A 20,068-nucleotide genomic window follows, 5' to 3' on the forward strand; every position below is an offset into this window, starting at 1 on the left:
CAATCCATACTAATATTATAAATGCGAAAGTAACTCTGTCTGTCTGTCTGTCTGTCTGTCTGTCTGTCTGTCTGTCTGTCTGTCTGTCTGTCTGTCTGCTACTCAATCACGCCTAAACTACTGAACCAATTTGCATGAAATTTGGTATGGAGATAGTTTAATACCCGAGAAAGGACATAGGCTACTTTTTACCCCGGGAAAATGACGCATTTCCCGGGAAAAATCAGGTTTCGCCACCGAAGTCGCGAATAATCAATATTATAATGACATTGAATTAACAAAATTCCGTTGTCATGGCAACAGTTTTGATGGCAGATATGCTTTAGCGCGAGTTATATGAGATATAAATAATTTTGAGAATATTTTTCGTGAAAAAAAGGCATATTTTGTTGTTAAGGAATAATTAAGCTTAGTATTAGTAAAAAAAATCATTCACGCGAGCGGAGCCGCACGGGTCAGCTAGTACTTGATATTTATGTGGTAAACAAAATAATACCAAGGCTGATCGTACAAATAAAATGGCAGAATAATTAAACACACCTGGCAACACTGCAGCCGTCTAACTGTCAGTGTCACAGTTGTCACAACATTTTTTGTTGATTCTCGTAGCAGTGACGGTCCACTTCCGTAATTAATAGAAATATTTAATAAAACATTAATATAATTACCTTGAAATAGTATTTAATCGCAGAACTGATTAATAAACCGTGTAACAGTGATGTGAAAACCAGTATTCAATGTAAACAAGGTGAGTTTTTACGTAAATATGTAATAACAAGACACGGAGCTCAATGTCAGTAATAAATTAATACGATTTATTCGTGTTATTAGATGGTAGTCGCATAATAATTGTGTGTATCGAACGCTGGATGTCTCGCCCACGTATGTTTGATTAAAAAACTGGTTATAGATACATTTGTGTTGACATATTTGATGAAGCAATTTGAATGATATTTATTGCTATGCTGTCCACTACATTTTGTTTTTTTCAGTGAATTTTCACGGTTGTAGCCTGTCAGTATGTGTGTAATTAGATCTGTGGGTGCATCTGTGTTTCTAAGCGATGTATACAGTGTTAAATTACTGGCCAGTAATTGTTAATACTTGTTATAATGGGATTTAAAAAGGTTTTATATTTTTGTTTATGATTAGGTAGTTTTAGTCTTTGTTTGATTGAAGAGATTATCAGGAGGTTTTTAAAAATATCTTATGTTACTTATAAAAAGTGAAGGTTGTATAAGTGATTTGTTATCCATATCCATACCATCCATACTAATATTATAAATGCGAAAGTAACTCTGTCTGTCTGTCTACTACTCAATCACGCCTAAACTACTAAACCAATTTGCATGAAATTTGGTATGGAGATATTTTGATACCCGAGAAAGGACATTAATATATCATCACGCTACGACCAAAGGAGCAGAGTACATGTAATTTATGTTACAAAAACGGGGAAAAATGTCACCCATTCTCTCTTATTGGACGCAAGCAAAGTTGCGTGGGTCAGCTAGTTTGTTATAATTAGTTAACTACCTATAAACTAGTTTATCTCTACAAAATGAAAGAAAGCTATAACTTAAAACTATAAAAAACTCATTAAGTTCCAGAAACTAACTCTACTAGTATTATTTTCTAATTAGAAGTAGAATTGCAAAATTTGAATGCCCGTTTACAATGTAAATAATGTAAGTTTGTAAGACTAAGTGTAGAGTAAGACGCATGTACTTTACTGTGGGTGAATAAAGGTGAAATAGATAGATAAAAGTGTTTTTACATTAAAATTTTAAAGGATTTCTTTTGCAATTAGAACTAGGCTTATCTTGTTTGTTTGACACAAAGCACAATCAGTACCCAAAACAGCAATGTGGAACATTAATATTTTATAGTCTCTGTGGTCTGAATAGCAGTGTGTCCATCTTTTGATCATGTAGTTTTGAGATTGTTTCCCATGTTGAGCAAAATGCTATTGGTCTTTTCTTATTAATGTAAGAATACTTCTCAATAGTAGACTCACCCTTACATGGATCTAACTTTGTTAAAGGTGAAATGTAGGTGCAATTAAGCAAGGGAAGTTCATAAGGATCGTACCAAGTTCTCTGGCTGTGCCTATAGAAATAAGGAGTGATATAATGTATGTATGTATTACAGTTGGAATGCAGGTCATAATAATTTTCTCTGACACAATTTCCCTTTACATACATACATAAGTTTACCTTTATAGAAACAATTAATTTGTATATAGACCTGATTTCCTGTCAATTGTGAAAACCAAACAAACAGTAATAATGATAATAGATTTTCCACTACAATAGGAATCTAATTTCCTTGTTTATTTAACTAGGCTTAGTTATTATTTAGCCTATGGTTAGTGGTGAACCTAGTGTAAATTGGTTGGTAATTGGTGTGTTTGATGTGAACTGTTACCTGGCTAAGCTAAACAACAACTGTGACTTGAACCCTTGAGAAGCTCAAACACTGCATGTATATCTATGAAAACTCTTTTTTTATATTTCTTGTTATAGTGGCATAATCTGTGAAAATTTTAAATTTATACCTGTCACTGTTCATCTATACTAATATTATAAAGCTGAAGAGTTTGTTTATTTGTTTGATTGTTTGAATGCGCTAATCTCCGGAACTACTGGTCCGATTTGAAAAATTATTTCAGTGTTAGATAGCCCATTTATCGAGGAAGGTTATATTCTATATATCATTACGCTACGATCAATAGGAGAAGAGTACCAGTGAAAAATGTTACAAAAATGGGGAAAGTTTATTTGTGGAAGCATAAGAGAGAGATCGTATTTATGATTCCTTAACTCCAGTACAGTGGTTTACGTGGTCGCCACGCCACTTCAAGTGCTTCGAGAGGTCGTGGGTTCGATTCCACAAATTTCAAATTAGTTTCGGGTCTGGTTGTACTTTGTGTCTGTTGTTTGTATGTTTGTAAAAGTTCCCGCGACACAAGAGCAATTCTTAGTGCGGTAATAAAAATATCTATACTAATATTATAAAGCTGAAGAGTTTGTTTGTTTGTTTGATTGTTTGTTTGTTTGTTTGAACGCGCTAATCTCAGGAACTACTGATCCGATTTGAAAAATTCTTTCAGTGTAGGATAGCCTATTTATTGAGGAAGGCTATAGGCTATGTATCATCACGCTACGACCAATAGGAGCGGAGTAGCAACGAGAAATGTTACAAAAACGGGGAAAATTATGACGCAAGCGAAGTTGCGCGGGTCAGCTAGTCTCAAATAAAATCAAAAACAAATAATAATATTAGTATTAAATATTATTGCTTATACTCTATTGTGGTTAGTAAATATAATCACTGATGTAAGCAAATATGGTCAATTGTATAGATCTACATATGGTCATATATTTCCTTGTATGTATCATAATATCATTATATAATATAATATCATTATGATACATACATGACGTCTATCTATGGCGTAGTGGTCATATTTAACTAGAATATGTGGTCACTCTGACGCGCTTATTGTGGGCTATAGGCAAAATTTTTATTTTATCTTATGGTTAGTAGTTCAACCTAGTGTCAAAGTAGTTGGTACGTTTGACGTGAACTGTTGTTATGTTAAACAACAAGCGTGACTTGTATCACGGAGACGCTCAGCTCAAAATCGTCATTTTCGAAGATTGTGACAGTCGTTAATAGTAGTCAGAAGCTTGAAAGTCTGACAACCAGACTTACCTAGTATCGTGCTATAACCCAGGTATCTGTGTTGTGGCGGTCCGATAGACAGTCGCTGCATGTAAAACACTGGTATTCAGCTGCATCCGGTGAGACTGGAAGCCGACTCCAACATAGTTGGAAGGAAGGCTGTACTGATAGATAGACCCCAGTCTACTGTCGACCGGTGGGTGATACTACGAGTAAAAGATGTTTCGGAGGGCACGTAAAAAGTCGGTCCCGGTTGTTGTCTACAATATAACTTAACAGTCGTTAAGCCACGTCAAAGGCCTTCGGGCGGTTCGAACAACTTTGACACTAGGTTGACCACTAACCATACGACGAACGAATGAAACTGACCGCCTTAGCAGGCAGGGGCATTATTTTACTACGAGTGTTCTAATAAGTTGTTGTTGTGAACAGATCTACCATCATCATGGAGGACCCTAGCACGGAGACGCTGCGCAAGCTGGCGCCTTGCTGGACCCTCGCCGGAGACGAGGCGCTGCTCACCATACTGCAGAATACACATCAAGTAAGAACACTGAAAGATATTAACTCCCTCTGTGGCGCGATCGGTAGTGGGACCAAAAAGATTTTCTTTTAAGTATTTCTCAGTATTTCTCCTTATTAAGTATTTCTCTTGGTGTTACAAATTTCTGCTCTTGGGCCTTACATGTCCTGCGCTTGAACTCTTTGCACCTACTGTACCTGTATATTGTACGTACGCGAAATCGTTCATTAAATCTGGCACTGTGGCTGTTTTCATTAAAGTTGGCCGCTTGACAGCTAGGAGGACACCTGACTTAGTACCTATTCTATTAATATTAATAAATATCAAATAAATTAATATTATTGGACAACTCACACACGGTCATTTGATTCCAAACTAAGCAGAGCTTTTACTATGGTAACCAAAAAAGTGATAAACATATACTTATATACTTACTTCTAAATGCTTACATACTTATAAATTGGGTGAGATTCGAACCCACCAGACGCGACGCTACGGTGGTTGCGGCGAGGTACCCGTAGTGCACCGTGATCCTGGTCTTAGTATGACAATTCTCAATCATGTATACGGAATTTTTCTGTCAATTCCTAGATAACATTTTCTATGTGTCGAAAGAATAACTATATTTTGCTGCCTTAGCGAGTACTTCATAAATGATTCAGTAAAAAAGATAACAGCTTGTTTAAACATTGTTATCAATGCTTTGTTTATTTTTTAACCTCTGTAGTTTATGCAGTGGCAAAAATCACTTACATAAAGTAGTCTATTAGATAATAATTATATTATTTATTTGTCTTTTCTTTATTTTCGTTAAAAAACCGGTACCGCTTTCGGTAGCGTACAACTTTAAAAACAGCTCCCGCATTAAGAATTGCTCTTGTGTCGCGGGGACTTTTACAAACATACAAACAACACAAAGTACAACCAGACCCGAAACAATAATTTATTTCGTGTGGGAATCGAACCCACTACCTTTCGACGTAATGGTAGTGGCGTGTCGTCCTAAACCACCTTCCTTAAAATGCCTGACGTTTCGGCGCAGGTTACACTCACCGTGGTAAAATGTGTGTTTGTGTAAAATATAATAAAAATAATAATATGTTGTCTACAGAGGCTGCTAGCTAAATGTCAAGAAACTAACGCAAAGTTAGAAGGAATGGCGACTGCGCTCGAAGATGCCAGTATTAGTCTACAAAATGTTAATAATAAGTAAGTATATACATTTACTAGCTGACCCGCGCAACTTCGCTTGCATCACATAAGCAAGAATGGGTCAAAATTTTCCCCGTTTTTGTAACATTTTTCACTGGTACTCTGTTCCTATTGGTAGTAGCGTAATGATATATAGCCTATAACCTTCCCCGATAAATGGACTATCTAACACTGAAAGAATTTTTCAAATCGGACCAGTAGTTCCTGAGATTAGCGCGTTCAAACAAACAAACAAACAATCAAACAAACAAACAAACTCTTCAGCTTTATAATATTAGTATAGATTTACTAACTGTATCGTGATAGCAGTGATAGCCGAGTGGTATAAACTGGCACCTCCCACGCAAGTGGTCGCAGGTTCGAACCCGAATAACACACCAATGAATTTTCCAAGCGATATTAGAACTTATTATCACTTGTTATAACGGTAAAGGAAAACATCGTGATGCATGCCTGAGAGTTCTTTAGAACAGTTCTTGAAGGTATGCAAAGTCCCCAATCTGTAATTCGCCAGCGTGGTAGACTCAAGGCCTAACCCCTCCCTCATTATGGTAGAAGATCCTTGCCCAGCAGTGGGACATTATCCGGTTAAATTTATTTAGTATTTTCCTTTTGAACCCAGGATTCGAACCCGAGACCACTGTATAGAGGTTTATTACCACTGCACTATAGAGATAGTTACTTTAATTTTAAGATTTAAAAATACTTTACCTCAAGAAAATAAGTAGGTTTAATTTTTTTGGTAAAGAGAGAGTTTCATTTTGATACATTTCATGGTTTGTTACTTTTAACCTAATTTAAATTTGTAATTAGTTAAATTTCACTTCTAATTAATTCAATTAACTGTTATATAACTCGTTATATCATGGTCTTAATTAGTATCTAAGTTTTTGAGAGGAAAATAGAAAAATATACTGTTTCGTAACTTGAAAAATAGTCTAGTTTTTTAGTCTTTCACTAAGCCAACAACTTAGTAGAGAGTGTTGTACAAGGTTCGCGGCTGGAGGTATACAACATACAGAATGTAGAACATCAGTGACCCGCGGACTTATACAGCTGACGTCACCTGTTTCATACACATACTTTATTGTGTAAATAAACAGAATTGTTAATTATAATCTATATATATCGTGAATGCCAAGGCTCTCTACTAAGTTGTAGGACTTGAAATATGTTTCATATTTATCACTGTAGCTAAAAGACTATGTATAAGGTAAAATGTACAGGTATATTATTAATACATGCCAGTTATATCCAAAGATACAAGTAGAGGTGTATGAAATACGCCTACGTTTCGCCTTTTTTTTAGACAATTCCCGCATTTAGAATTGCTCTTGTGTCGCGGGGACTTTTACAAACATACAAAGTACAGCCAGACCCGTAGCAATTATTTGTATACCGCACAAATAATTGCTCCGTTTGGGAATCGAACCCACGACCTCCCGACGCAATGGTATCGCCGTGGCGACTTAAACCACTGCGCCACGGAGGCAGTCCCGTACCCGTTTTTCGCATAGAGATAGACAAAAACCAAAGAACATCACTTAATACTATCCTAACAAACTTCCCTTGCTTCATTCACATACATACATGTTGTCATACAGGACCGCCGGTTACGAGTAAGTACCAACTTGTATTGTGCCCAGCAGTGGGAAACTAATGAGTTTGTTTGTCACAGGTTCATGGCGTTAAGCAGCAGTCAGTTTATAGAGAGTCGCGTGTACGATGATGATGTTGATGTGGCCATGGACACACCAGCTCCTAAGGTAATATACCCTATTCATTTATCAATACTGTCTTACTTATAAAAGTGAATAATTTTTACTTATAAGGCTTGTAATTAAGTCACAACAGCCGCCATGATCGATCTCTAAAGTTAATCTACGTTTATCGAGGTTGTTATGTGGATGGGTGACCATATTATACATACCGAGTTCCTCCGTGTTTCAAAGGCACGTAAAAGTGAGTCCCGGCTGTCATTTTCGGAAATCTTTGACAGTGGTTAACAGTAGTCATAAGCTTGAAAGTCTGACTACCAGTCTTACCGGGTATCGTGTTATAACCCAAGTAACTGTGTTGTGGAGGTCCGATAGGCAGTCGCAGCACGTAAAATACTGGTATTCAGCTGCATCCGGTGAGACTGGAAGCCGACTCCAACTTGGAAGAAAGGCTATTCTAAATATATATTTGTACAACAATATGTCTTGTTCCAGGAGTCTCCGAAACCCTCGATCCCTGACGAGCTGGCAGTATTGAAGCGCAGCATGGCCGTGCTTGAGAGCACTCACGAACTGATCACCATTCTACAAGACAGTGACACTGATAGTGACACTGATGACCAGATGCCTGACAGGTAAGACCCCCGTGACCCCCAGCGATGAACTCGAGACTCCATTATGACGTGACCCCACAATGTCACAAGTGACCCCTTAATACATCCCCGCGACCTCTAATACGACCATAATGACCCCGATGACTAAACTAGCATAACTGAGGTATCGACGTCAACTTACAAGTCGATCATCACTCAATAAATCAGCTTTTCTGATAGTTGCTCCTCGATATGACCCCATGACCAAATTATGGCACTGAAGCTCCACATGATCGAGGACCCACTGAGAGCCCTTGCGTGACCCCAGAGACCCCACTACCCTCGGGCTATCTTACTGCCGTAGCTGAATATCGACTCTAAAATTCTCGGCAGTAAAACTTAGGATTGACCTAAAGCCTCCCTCATTTTAACAGGAGACAGGAACTGTAAAAAATATGATGTTCCTTAAAAAATGCAAAAGTTTACTGTTGGTCAATTCAAAGCTCAAACCCTCTCACGTTTTGTAAGTAAATGCCCAGCAGTGGAAGTTTAATGGGCCTAATATTTCACGTGCACAAAGGAATACAGAGCAATTGTGGGAATACAGTCCTTCGCAGTGGGTTGGACTATATTATATTATCACTTAAGAATGCCTCCTTTCTTTCGGTCAGCGTGGTGGACTAAAACGTAATTCCTTTCTGAAAAATATGCCCAGCAGTGGGACAGTACTTAGTTTTTTGACCATTTTCAGAGTGGTAATGAAACCTAAAGACCTGTACGCAGACCGGCCTCTCCCTTACATCATTGGATCAGAACCTTGGAAGAACAAGTGGCATGCAGGTAAACTTAACTATTATACTACTAGTCACTGCCCTGAACTTCGTCGTCGTAAAGAATATTTCAAATAATATAATATTGACTAATTTAATTACCGACCTGCACTTGGCCAGCGTGACTCAAGGCCTAACCCCTCCCTCATTACGGGAGGAGATCCTTGCCCAGCAGTTAGACATTAATGGGTTAAATTTATTGTAATTTATTAATGAAAAATTTTATTTTTTTGGCTATCTGGTACATTAATAAAAAAAAAAAATACTTATTTTCTTTTGTATTTGGTTATTTTGAGTCATTCAGTAAATATGAAGTTTATGGTTCAAAACACAAAGAAATAGTAGCGGAAATTAGTTTCTTAAAATCTCTCAATGAGGGCGCGCGCACTTTTAAGGTTTTTAAATGATTGTGGCCTCTAAGTTATATTAATAAAGTTTAGAATTATTTTAGTACTAGCTTTTGGCCGCGACTTCGATCGCGTGGTTTAGTGACTTTTACATGTTTTTACGGGATTATTAACACTCGGTACACGGATCCACCTTCTCCTCCCAAGGTCTGGTGGTGGAAGACAGTGACACAGACAGTTCCACCAGCAAGGTGCATCATGACTCCGATCAGTACTCCGCTTCAGAGACCGAGGACATGATGCCTGAACCACAGCGTGTGGCCAGGGTGAGTTACTTTTAATTAGTAAATATGTTTTTTAACTGCACGGTTGACGCAGTGGTTTAGGTTCCACCTCGCCGCAACAACCGTAGCGCCGCGTGTGGTGGGTTCGAATCCCACCCGGGACAAATCTTTATGTGATGAGCACGAGTATTTGTTCTGAGCCTGGTTGTCAAATTATCTATATAGGTATACATTTACAAGTATATAGATATGTTTATCAGTTATTTGGTTATAGTACAAGCTCTGCTTAGTTTGGAATCAAATGACCGTGTTAAACAATAATATTATTTATATTTATATGTTTTTGACTGCCTCTGTGGTGATAGTGTATACAACCGCTGATCACGAGGTCCCGGGTTCAAATCCCGAGTCGGTAGCCTCAACTATGTTGTAGTCGGCTTCCAGTTTCCGGCTATCACTGCTGCTTTAGTTACAAACTTACTTCAAAAACCACTCATAATAATCAGCTGGTTGTATCCTAGTTATCGGAGACCAGCTCGGAGCTACCTTCAGAGTTGGAAACGAAGCCGACACCTTCAGACGTGGCCAGCGAGATCGCCAGGAGGCTGGGAGCTGGAGTACCACCTCCCAAGGTCTGTATACGAAATAATAGGTATTTAGGTCTACCTAGGGTGATAGGTCGTTTGGGAAATAAATGGATGATTAGGGGAAATTAATAATTTATTTCAATGATTTATGTCTTGAAATACTAAAGCAATGTTTGATTATTTGTGCGAATTAAAACAATATGAATATAGGCTTAGTCGTAATTTCTTTCTTATTTTTTTTAAACAAGAGCAATTTTATGTGAGGGAGTTGCCGCACTTAGAGTTACTCTTGTGTCGCGGGGACTTTTACAAATATACAAACAACGGACACTAAGTACAACCAGACCCGTAACAATCATTTGTGGATCGCACAAATAATTGTTTCGTGTGGGAATCGAACCTACGACTTTCCGACGGAGTGGTATCGGTATGACGACCTATAATACCTATAAATGAAAAAAATAAAGGTCTCGCATTTGATTCCCGGGACGGCCAAAATGTATTTTTTTTTAATATTCTCTATAGTTACCTGAGGTTTACTTAGCATTTTAGGTATAATATGCTATAGTAGTAGAATAATAACATTTTTATTACTATTCTAGACGGAAGAGCCCGAGGAATACGATGAGCCATCGAAGCCAGCTGTGAGAAAGATTTATAAGCCACAAGAACCTGTGCCAAGTAAGTGTTTTAATATAATATAATACACTGCCTCTATGGCCTGGTCAGTAGTCTACCTGACTGCTGTCCACGAGGTCCCAGGTTCAATTACCGGGTCAGACAAATAGCTAATGATTTTTTTCTAATTTACATTAGATTATTATTAACAAAAGTAATTGTTACTGAACTTAGTAAAAGGCTTTCGCATTTCTAATAATTGAATCGAATATATTAGAAAAAAAAAAGACTTAAACGTTAATTCGCTTATTATAAGATCTCGGATTCGATTCCCCGGTCGATTAAAATGTCATTGGATTTTCTTATTTTTTCTTTTACTTTTCTTAATATGTAGTAGGTACGCGGGGCTTAGTATTTAAAACAATAGACTCGCCCACTATTATATGGGACTACCATAATTCTGCCTCTACATACTCTGCAGAAAAGTTACACCTATCTGTAGATGGATCTTCAAGTATAACTTTTCTGTCCCACTGCTGGGCAAGGGGTCTGATAGAGGAAGGGGTTAAGCCTTGAGTCCACCACGCTGGCCAACTGCGGTATAACTAATAATCTATATTATTTCTCCCCTCAGGTCAAATATTCTCGGACGAGCCGCCCCCCCTAAACACAGACTCGGACAGTTCAGACGACATATTCGCGGAGCTACACAGACAGCCACACGCGACGCACGCTACACACGCGACACACGTCGCTGAACAACTGTTCCAACAGTCAGACAGCGAGGGAGACATATTCAATGATTTTAAACAGGTGAGCTGAAGGTCACTTCCGAAGGTCAAGGTCAAATTCTGCGGTCAAGTTCAAAATACTTCGCTAAGGCTATCGAAGTCGCTTTCTAAGGTCTCTCGAGGTCATGAAGAAGTATCTCAAAAGTCAATTTTCCAAAGGTCACTCTCACCAAGGTTACTTTTTCAGAGGTCACTCTTACTAAGGTCACTCCTCCCAGGATCACTCCTCACAAGGTGACAATTACTAAAGTCTTTTCTCTAGGTCACGTCGTATAAGTTCAGTTACCAAGGTTAGTAAAACTACACTTATAAGGTAAGTTCATATATCATTATCTAAGGTCTAGTACTAAGACGCGGACAGTTCAGACGACATATTCGCGGAGCTACACAGACAGCCACACGCGGCCCACGCTACACACGCTACACACGCGACACACGTCGCTGAACAACTGTTCCAACAGTCAGACAGCGAGGGAGATATCTTCAATGATTTTAAACAGGTGAGCTTAAGGTCACTTCCGAAGGTCAAGGTCACTTTCAAGGTTAAAATACTTCTCTCAGGCTCAATTTTCCAAAGGTCACTTTTCCAGAGGTCACTCTTACTTTAGGTCTCTCCTTTTTTTATCGAAAACAGTTAAAAAATTATATAATAAAATCTTCACCAGCCTAGCCTTTCTTTTAACTATGTTGGAGTTAGCTTCCAGTCTCACCGGATGCAGCTGAATACCAGTATTTTACATGGAGCGACTGTCTATCTGACCTCCACATCACAGTTACCTGGGTTATAACACGATACTAAGTAAGACTGGTTGTCAGACTTTCAAGCTTATGACTACTGTTAACGACTATCAAAGATCTTTGAAAAAAACAGCCGGGACCCACAATTTAAAGTGCCTTCCGAAACACGGAGGAACTCGATATGTATGCCTCCACAACCCACTAAAATTATTTATTTATTTCACAGCCCCCACCCGCTACAAAACCGACATCGCTCTTCGAAGCGGGTCCCAAACCTAATGTGTTTGTCAAGACTGCTGAACCAGCCAGGAACCAAACCCAGGACTCTGAACAACCGCCGAAAACCACTGAAAATGATGATCGTAGTGTCAAGGTATGCAGTACATACTAATATTACTTCTTACTTATATTATAAACTAGCTGACCCGCGCAACTACGCTTGCGTCACATAAGAGAGAATGGGTTTAAATTTTCCCCGTGTTTGTAACATTTTTCATTGCTACTCCGCTCCTAATGGCCGTAGCGTAGTATTTTTTACTCGTACTCCGCTCCTAATAGCCGTAGCGTGATATAGCCTAAAGCCTTCCTCGATAAATGGGCTATCTAACACTGAAAGAATTTTTCAAATCGGACCAGTGGTTCCCGAGATTAGCGCGTTCAAACAAACAAACAAACAAACTCTTCAGCTTTATAATATTAGTATAGATCTAATACATAATTATATTTTCCACAGAAACCCGTTGGCGGTATATCCTTGTTCGGTTCAAGTAAAGGCGCAGACTCCATAGGGGCGGCCATTTTGAACCGGAACCGACGCAAGTCCAGCCCTTCTGACGACACAGACAATGACGTCACATCCTCTAAACCAAACAAAGATATCTTCGAAGATCTTTTCACTAAAAATAAACCAAAAGAAAAGGCCAAAAATGATGAAATTGTTGTAAAAGATAAGCCTAAAGTCGTAGATTTGTTTAGTGACAATCTTTTTGATGATATAGATGATTTATTTACTACTGTTGTTGCTAAAAAGGAGAAAAAAACAGTTTTCGAAGATGATGATGATTTGTTCTCGGAAATTGCTGAACCGAAATCCGTGAAATCGGCTGCTAAAGATAGCAGTGATGTTAAGAAAGGCTTGTTCGATAGTGATGATGATTTGTTTGCGGATAGTATTACTAATGTCAAACCTAGTGTTAGTAAGCCTGTTGTTACTAAAGTTGAAAATGTTACTAAACCAGAAAGTATTGTTACTAAACCAGAGGCTAGTAATGTTACTAAAACGGAAATTAGTAAAGTTACTAAAAGTATATTTGATGATGATGAAGATGATATAGTTACTAAACCAGTTGAGAAAGTTACTAAAACGCCAGAGACTACTAAAATTTGTAATACTAATAGCATTTTCGATGACGACGAAGACATATTTAGTAATACAAAAACGAATACAAGAATACAAAATACAGGAAATACAAATGTATTTAAAAGTCCTTCTTTGTTTGATGAAGATGATGATGATAGCGATCTTTTTAGTGAAGCTATCAAATCTACAAAACCTATCAAAAAGGATACAGCCAAAGAAAGTGAAGCTATAAAAACTGTGGAACCTACCAAAAATGTTACAGCAAAAGAAGATAAACCTATCGTAACTGAAAAGATTATCAATAATGATACAGTGTCAAGTAAGATTGAGGCAAGCATTACTGATGTCAAACCTTCGTCAGTCAAGACTGATGACGTCACAGGGAAAAGTAAAATTTCACCAGAAATGATCAAAAAAGATGATTTTATTCAAAATAATGATTTTGAAGAAAGTTCAGAAAGTAATAATTCAGATATATTTAATTCGCAAGAAAATAATTTAAATATCAATACTAAAACTACATCTATACATAAAATATTTGAAAAAGAAGATCTACCTATCAAGGAAGAAAAGTCTCATCAAAATAGTTCAAGCAATTCTGAAGTAAAAACTAAAATTACGCATATTTTTGAAGACGATACCTTAGAAGATGATATATTTAGTTCTAAAAATATGTCTGGAAATAAGCCTATTACAAATCAGAAACCAGATTTAAAAGCAAAGCCTGAAATTCAGCCTAAACAGAAAGAAGAAAATCTAGATAAACCTAAATTTGAGGCTAAAAATCTAGACTCTAACATAGATATAGGAGAAAACGCCAAAATAGAAACAAAATTGGGACTAAATTTAGATAAACCTGAAAACATTATTACTATAGATCCTGAAATTCCTAATCTAGACTCAAATATACCTTCAGATACAAAAACAGATCAAAATCCAGGCAAAACTGACGAAATATCTAAAAATATACCTATACCTACAGAAACACCAATTCAGGTATCAATTGAAAATCTAGATATTCAGGTACCTGAAAATCCAGGTATATTTTCAGCCATAGTAACCGAACCGCCGGCTTTTGAAAAACCTAAGGAACCGAAAAAAAGCAAAAATGTCAACGCACTTTTCGACGATGACTCTGACGATGAAGCGCTATTTTTCAAAAAGAATGACCTTGATGAAATACCTGAAAATTTCAGTTCGAAACCTGAAATTTTCAATATTTTCACCGATGTGCCGCCGGACGATTTGAGCGATGATTTGTTCATGAATCTACCACAGCCTAAGTTACCTGGAAATGATGAGGTACCTGGATTTGGTCTTAAGGCGTCTCAGGATGACTTACCTGTAAGTGATATACCTGGTTTCAGTGAGACTCTGAAAACTGTACAGGTACCTAATGATAATATGCCTGTATTTAGTTCTCCCTTGTTTGATGCAATAATTAATTTTGAAAGTGAATCGAATACTAAATTACCTGAATTTGATAAATCTAAAGAAATTGAAAAGAAAAATATTGTTGAAGACTTACTTAAAAATGATAATGTACCTGAATATTATGAAATACCTAAAGATTTAGATTCGATTCCAGTTACAAAAGACGTTTCACCTGTATCAGACAAAATATCTAATATAACAGAAGTATTAAAGGATGACTTACCTGTACCTACAGTACCTGGATTAAGTAAAACAGAACCAGTGAAAAATACTGAAATACCTGTAAAACATGACACTGTACTTAACAAAACACAAGATTCTGAAATAGAAAATAAAGAAACGAATTTATTTAAAAACAACGATATATTTAAGTCTTCAGACAAAAATCTAGATTTTTCAGATGATGAAGAACTGTTCAAATCGTTACCAGTACATATAAATCAGGCTGAAACACTGAAAAATCTAGACTTAGATTATAAATCAGACGAAGAGAATTACAAATCGTTACCAATTTTTGAAAACAACGTCAAACCGTCCAGTTTCAAATCTATTGAGAAAATAGACTCAAAATCTGAAAAAACTGAAATCAAAAAAGTTGGAAAATTAAAATTAGGTTTAAATATTAATGTTAATGCATTATTACCGGGCGCTTCTCCTAAGAAAATAAAAACGCAACTGTCCCCAGACAGTCCCGACGGGCAAAGTTATAGCTCTGACGCAAAAATAGACTCAAAATCAGTCGGTTTTGATAAAAAACCTGAATCTGAAATACTAGATAATAAATTGTCTAAAGAACGACCTAGGATACAAGTGAAAAGGAGACCGTCTACGAGAAAAGCGAGAAGGGAAGCTGTAAGAAAGTCTGGGATAGACTTTGGTGATGATTCCACTGATAATTCTAGCTCTATTGATGATCCACCTAAAACCCAGGTACAGGAAATCCAGGTAAACGATCCCCAGGCAACTGAAATTCAGGCTGAAATTGTGAAAAATACTATAGATAGACAAGAAATTGAGGCTAAAGTTTCACCTAAAGATACACCGATCCAGGATGAAATCCAGGCAAGCTATCCTGTAAAAACGCCTGTAAAATCTGATAGTACGACTAAAATTGTCTACATTCTAAATGATGAAGATATTTTTAATACTAGCGCTATTGAAAGTCCTGATTTAGCTAAATCTGAAGATAAAAATCTAGATTTTGTTACAAATGCAGCTAAAAATGCTGATGTACCTGCAAGTGTAGCTAAGGATATAGACACTGTTGGAAATACAGACGAAAATGTAGCTAAGAATCTAGGTATTGCGACAAATGTAACTAAAAATCCGGATTTACCTACAAATGTAGCCAAGAAATTGGATGTAACTGCAAATATAGCCCAAAATGTAGACTCAAAAGTAGCCACGGGAAATCCAGACCCAAATCTAGGTATAAAAACTCTAGGCAAGACTTATAAGTCTGAAAAATCAATATTTGGCGAAGAGAACTCCGATGAAGAATTGTTTAAGAATACTAAAACTATGACAAAATCTAGTATTTTCGATTCTGATAGTGAAGGGGAACTATTTGGGAATAAAAAGGTGAAAAGTGGGCTTAATGTGGACAGTGGGCAAAAGGGAAAAAGTGGGCATAAAGTGGAGAGCGGGCAGAGAACTAAAATGTCTCTGTTTGATGATGATGATGATGATTTATTTGCCGTAGCTGCTAAGAAGACTGTTGGTAAGTTTTACATACATACATACATACATTAAGGCGCCCATAGCCAGTTGCGCTCACCGGTCGGTAAACGATCTATGGGTTAAGCAACCGTTCGCGGTTATTCCATAGATGGGTGACCGCATAGTGATATTTGAATCGTCTCCGTGCTTCGGAGGGCACGTAAAAAGTCGGTCCCGGCTGTTGTCTACTAAGATAACAGTCGTTAAGACATGTCAAAGGCCTCTCGGGCGGCTTGAACAACTTTGACACTAGGTTGACCACTAACCATACGACAAACAAACAATACAAGAGTAAATGTAATAACGAGTTGAGATCGTACACGAAAGTTTCAGCATTACCATTATTTTAAAAACAACAGAAATATCACATCTTTGATATGGGTCTATATCACATCTTTTATATGGGACTTGCCTATACCCCGACCTATAGAGTTGCTAAAAACTAAAATTCACTTTTTTTCCAGACCCCCAACCTTCAAGATCGACCCCCAGCGCGAAAGAGACTCCTAAATCAACTCAACCAGTGTTTGAAGACCCCCTCTCAATGTTCGGCGATGACGACTAGTGTGCAATTTTATACTAGGTGGCACTACCGTGACGAGAGGTATATGTATAGTAGAAAACAGTTAACCTGTAATTCAACCCCTATTTTGAACACTTAAGGGATGATTTTTAAATTAAAATAATAGCCTATGTTTGACTTAAAGTCTTCAACTATATCTATGCAAAATTTCATTAAAATCGGTTCAGTCGTTTCGTAAATAATGAGTGTGTTAAGTAACTAGTACATTACATAGATGTAGGTGCAGTGTTTGAGCTGAGCGTCTTCGTGATACAAGTCACGCTTGTTGTTTAACATAACACAGTTCACGACAAACGTACCAACTACTTTGACACTAGGTTGAACACTAACCATACTATATAAACAGTTATGTATTAAGTAAATAGTAGTAAACCTATCTGAAGATATTTTATTGCAATCGTCTTTGAATCTATAGTAACTTATATACTGTGAACTTTAAAAAATCTTTATTATTTTAACAATACCATTTTTATATACAAAATTTTCTTTGAATTTAAATACGCGATTAATATTTGTAATATAATTGGATCATTATACATCAAAATGATGTGTAAACATTGAAATTAAAAGAGTTTGGAAACTGGCAATATTTTTTCGGCAATATTAAAAACTTCCTTTCTTCCAACTATGTTGGAGTCGGCTTCCAGTCTCACCGGATGCAGCTGAATACCAGTATTTACATGGAACGACTGCCTATCGGACCTCCACAACACAGTTACCTGGGTAATAACACAATACTAAGTCTGGTTGTCAGACTTTCAAGCTTTTGACTACTGGTAACGACTGTCAAAGATCTTTCTTACTTTAATGTACTGCACGTTTGGCGCAGTGGTTAAAGTGGTCACCTCGCCACAATAACCGTTTCCCCGCGTGTGGTGGGTTCGAATCCCACCCGGGACAAATATTTGTGTGATGAGCACGAGTATCTGTTCTGAGCCTGCTTGTCAATTTATCTATATAAGTATGTATTTAAAAGTATATAAGTATGTTTATCAGTTATTTGGTCACCACAGTACAAGCACTGCTTAGTTTGGAATCAAATGACCGTGTGTGAGTTGTCCAATGATATTTATTTATTTATAATGTTATTTATGTATGTATATAAATACTTACATAACAATGGCCGGTCAATGTTGCCAGTCTCCAAATTCCTTGCTACCATAGCATGGTTTCTTTCTTTCTTTATGTATAGCAAAGAAAGAAAAGAAAATATGTATATGGATTATATAATGAAGAACGATTACAATTAATATTGTAAATTTTAATCGCGATTGTATTAACCACTAATCTTACTTCAGTTCGGCTGTAATAAACTATCTGTAGTTGAGATAAGCGTGTTATAGTATAGTTATTAGACAATATATTTATCGTCATGAAAACTGAAATATGAAATTAAACTTAATTTTCTGATTTATTGCATACATACATACATGAAGTCACGCCTTCTCATAGGGGAGAGCAGACTAAAGAACGCAACTTTGTGCCTTCTCTCATATTTTCAAAATTAACGTACTCTATCTTTACGAGGCATAGTTAATTAAAAACTAGCTTTTACCCGTGACTTCGTCCGCCATTTTCCCTTAGGAATGCGTAATTTTCCCGGGGTAAAAAAATGCTTATGTCCTTTCTCGGGTATCAAATATCTCCATACCAAATTTCAAGCAAATTGATTCAGTAGTTTAGGCGTGATTGAGTAACAGACAGACAGACAGACAGAGTTACTCTCGCATTTATAATATTAGTATTGATAGCCGTTGCTGAATCATGCGTTATTAATTTTCTACCCAAAACAATTTCTATTACTCCATCAAGATAAAGCGCTTCTTAAATTCGAGTTATGTTTTTATCTTAAATATTTTAATATTCTCTTGATAATTGACTATTACTATACCTCTCGTCACACTAGCGCCACAGCGGTTGTAAATGTAACTAACGAACAATTAGACTTCGCGCCTTATATTTATAATATTTATGCTTTTGCTTCGAGCGACAACATTCCGATGTTATTATAGAATTTATTTAAATTTTTATACATATTTGTTAAGAAATAATACAACATACATATTATGGCTATATCATATAATATATGTTCACCAATTTAGAAGACAGCCCGGTATGCGTGGGTTTTGGAGGTATACAACACTATCTCTCTGCCCTTGACATTGCCCTAAAATTTCACCTCCTTCGGGGTGAAATTTCCTAAAGTCCTCTCTTAGTACTCCTCTACACCTTCTAAGGAATCTTCATAGCAAATTTCAAGTTTCTACGCTCAGAAGTTTCGACTGTGCGTTGTCCATCAGTCAGTCAGTAACGGAAGAGGTTTATATTTATTGATTTATAATATCAGTCAGTCTCACCGGAAGCAGCAGAATACCAGTGTTTTACATGCAGCGACTGTCTATCTGACCTCCACAACCCAGATACCTTGTAACTAAAATAGTGCTATTTATGTTATTGTATTATTTCTATCTAAAAAGAGATTGTTTTTATAAGAGATTATTGAATGAATTGTAAATAAATTATAATATTGTTTTGTTATAGAATGTTTAGTATCGCTCTGACAAGTGCCTACAGAATTATTCTTATATTTAATAAAGTGTTATACTTTTGTGTTATTGTTTTATAAATAAATAAAATCATGCTTTTTTCCCATAAGGGTAGAGACCAGAGAACGTCTCTTGGTACGATCCTTTCAAACTTCCCTTGCTTCATTCACATACATACATGTTGTCATACAGGACCGCCAGTTGAAAATTATAACTTTGAATTTTTTATGTAAGTAAGGGAAAAAAAATGAGCAGAAATGAACACACAAGTCTGCAAGCTAATAGAGAATAGGAGAAGACTTCAAGATAAGAATCGTAAAGGTAAAGAGCAAAGTCGTACTTCTACTTATTTTTAATTATCCCTATATTATGCTATAATGGAAATATAGATGGTATTTTTTAATTTCTCCAGCCACATCACAAGTTTCTAGTCGATGGTCAAGTTTTAAAATCGACTAACTATATATAGAGATAGAGCCACTAACTGTCAAAACCGTC

The 20,068-nt window shown here is 36.8% G+C and overlaps 1 protein-coding gene across 1 annotated transcript; it reads left to right on the forward strand.

Moving 5' to 3' along the window:
* The first annotated feature begins 579 nt into the window (after positions 1 to 579).
* On the forward strand, positions 580 to 19,634 carry FAM21 (Family with sequence similarity 21). The gene is made up of 13 exons (XM_076132638.1): positions 580 to 748; positions 4,120 to 4,231; positions 5,322 to 5,419; positions 7,101 to 7,188; positions 7,636 to 7,775; positions 8,485 to 8,573; positions 9,118 to 9,236; positions 9,716 to 9,826; positions 10,384 to 10,462; positions 11,034 to 11,212; positions 12,155 to 12,301; positions 12,662 to 16,442; positions 16,906 to 19,634. The coding sequence occupies exons 2-13, from the start codon at positions 4,133 to 4,135 to the stop codon at positions 17,004 to 17,006; spliced, it is 5,031 nt and encodes a 1,676-aa protein (XP_075988753.1). The 5' UTR covers positions 580 to 748; positions 4,120 to 4,132; the 3' UTR covers positions 17,007 to 19,634.
* The last annotated feature ends 434 nt before the right edge of the window (positions 19,635 to 20,068 follow it).

This window comes from Anticarsia gemmatalis, chromosome 28 (assembly GCF_050436995.1).
Source record: "Anticarsia gemmatalis isolate Benzon Research Colony breed Stoneville strain chromosome 28, ilAntGemm2 primary, whole genome shotgun sequence".
NCBI lineage: Eukaryota > Metazoa > Arthropoda > Insecta > Lepidoptera > Erebidae > Anticarsia > Anticarsia gemmatalis.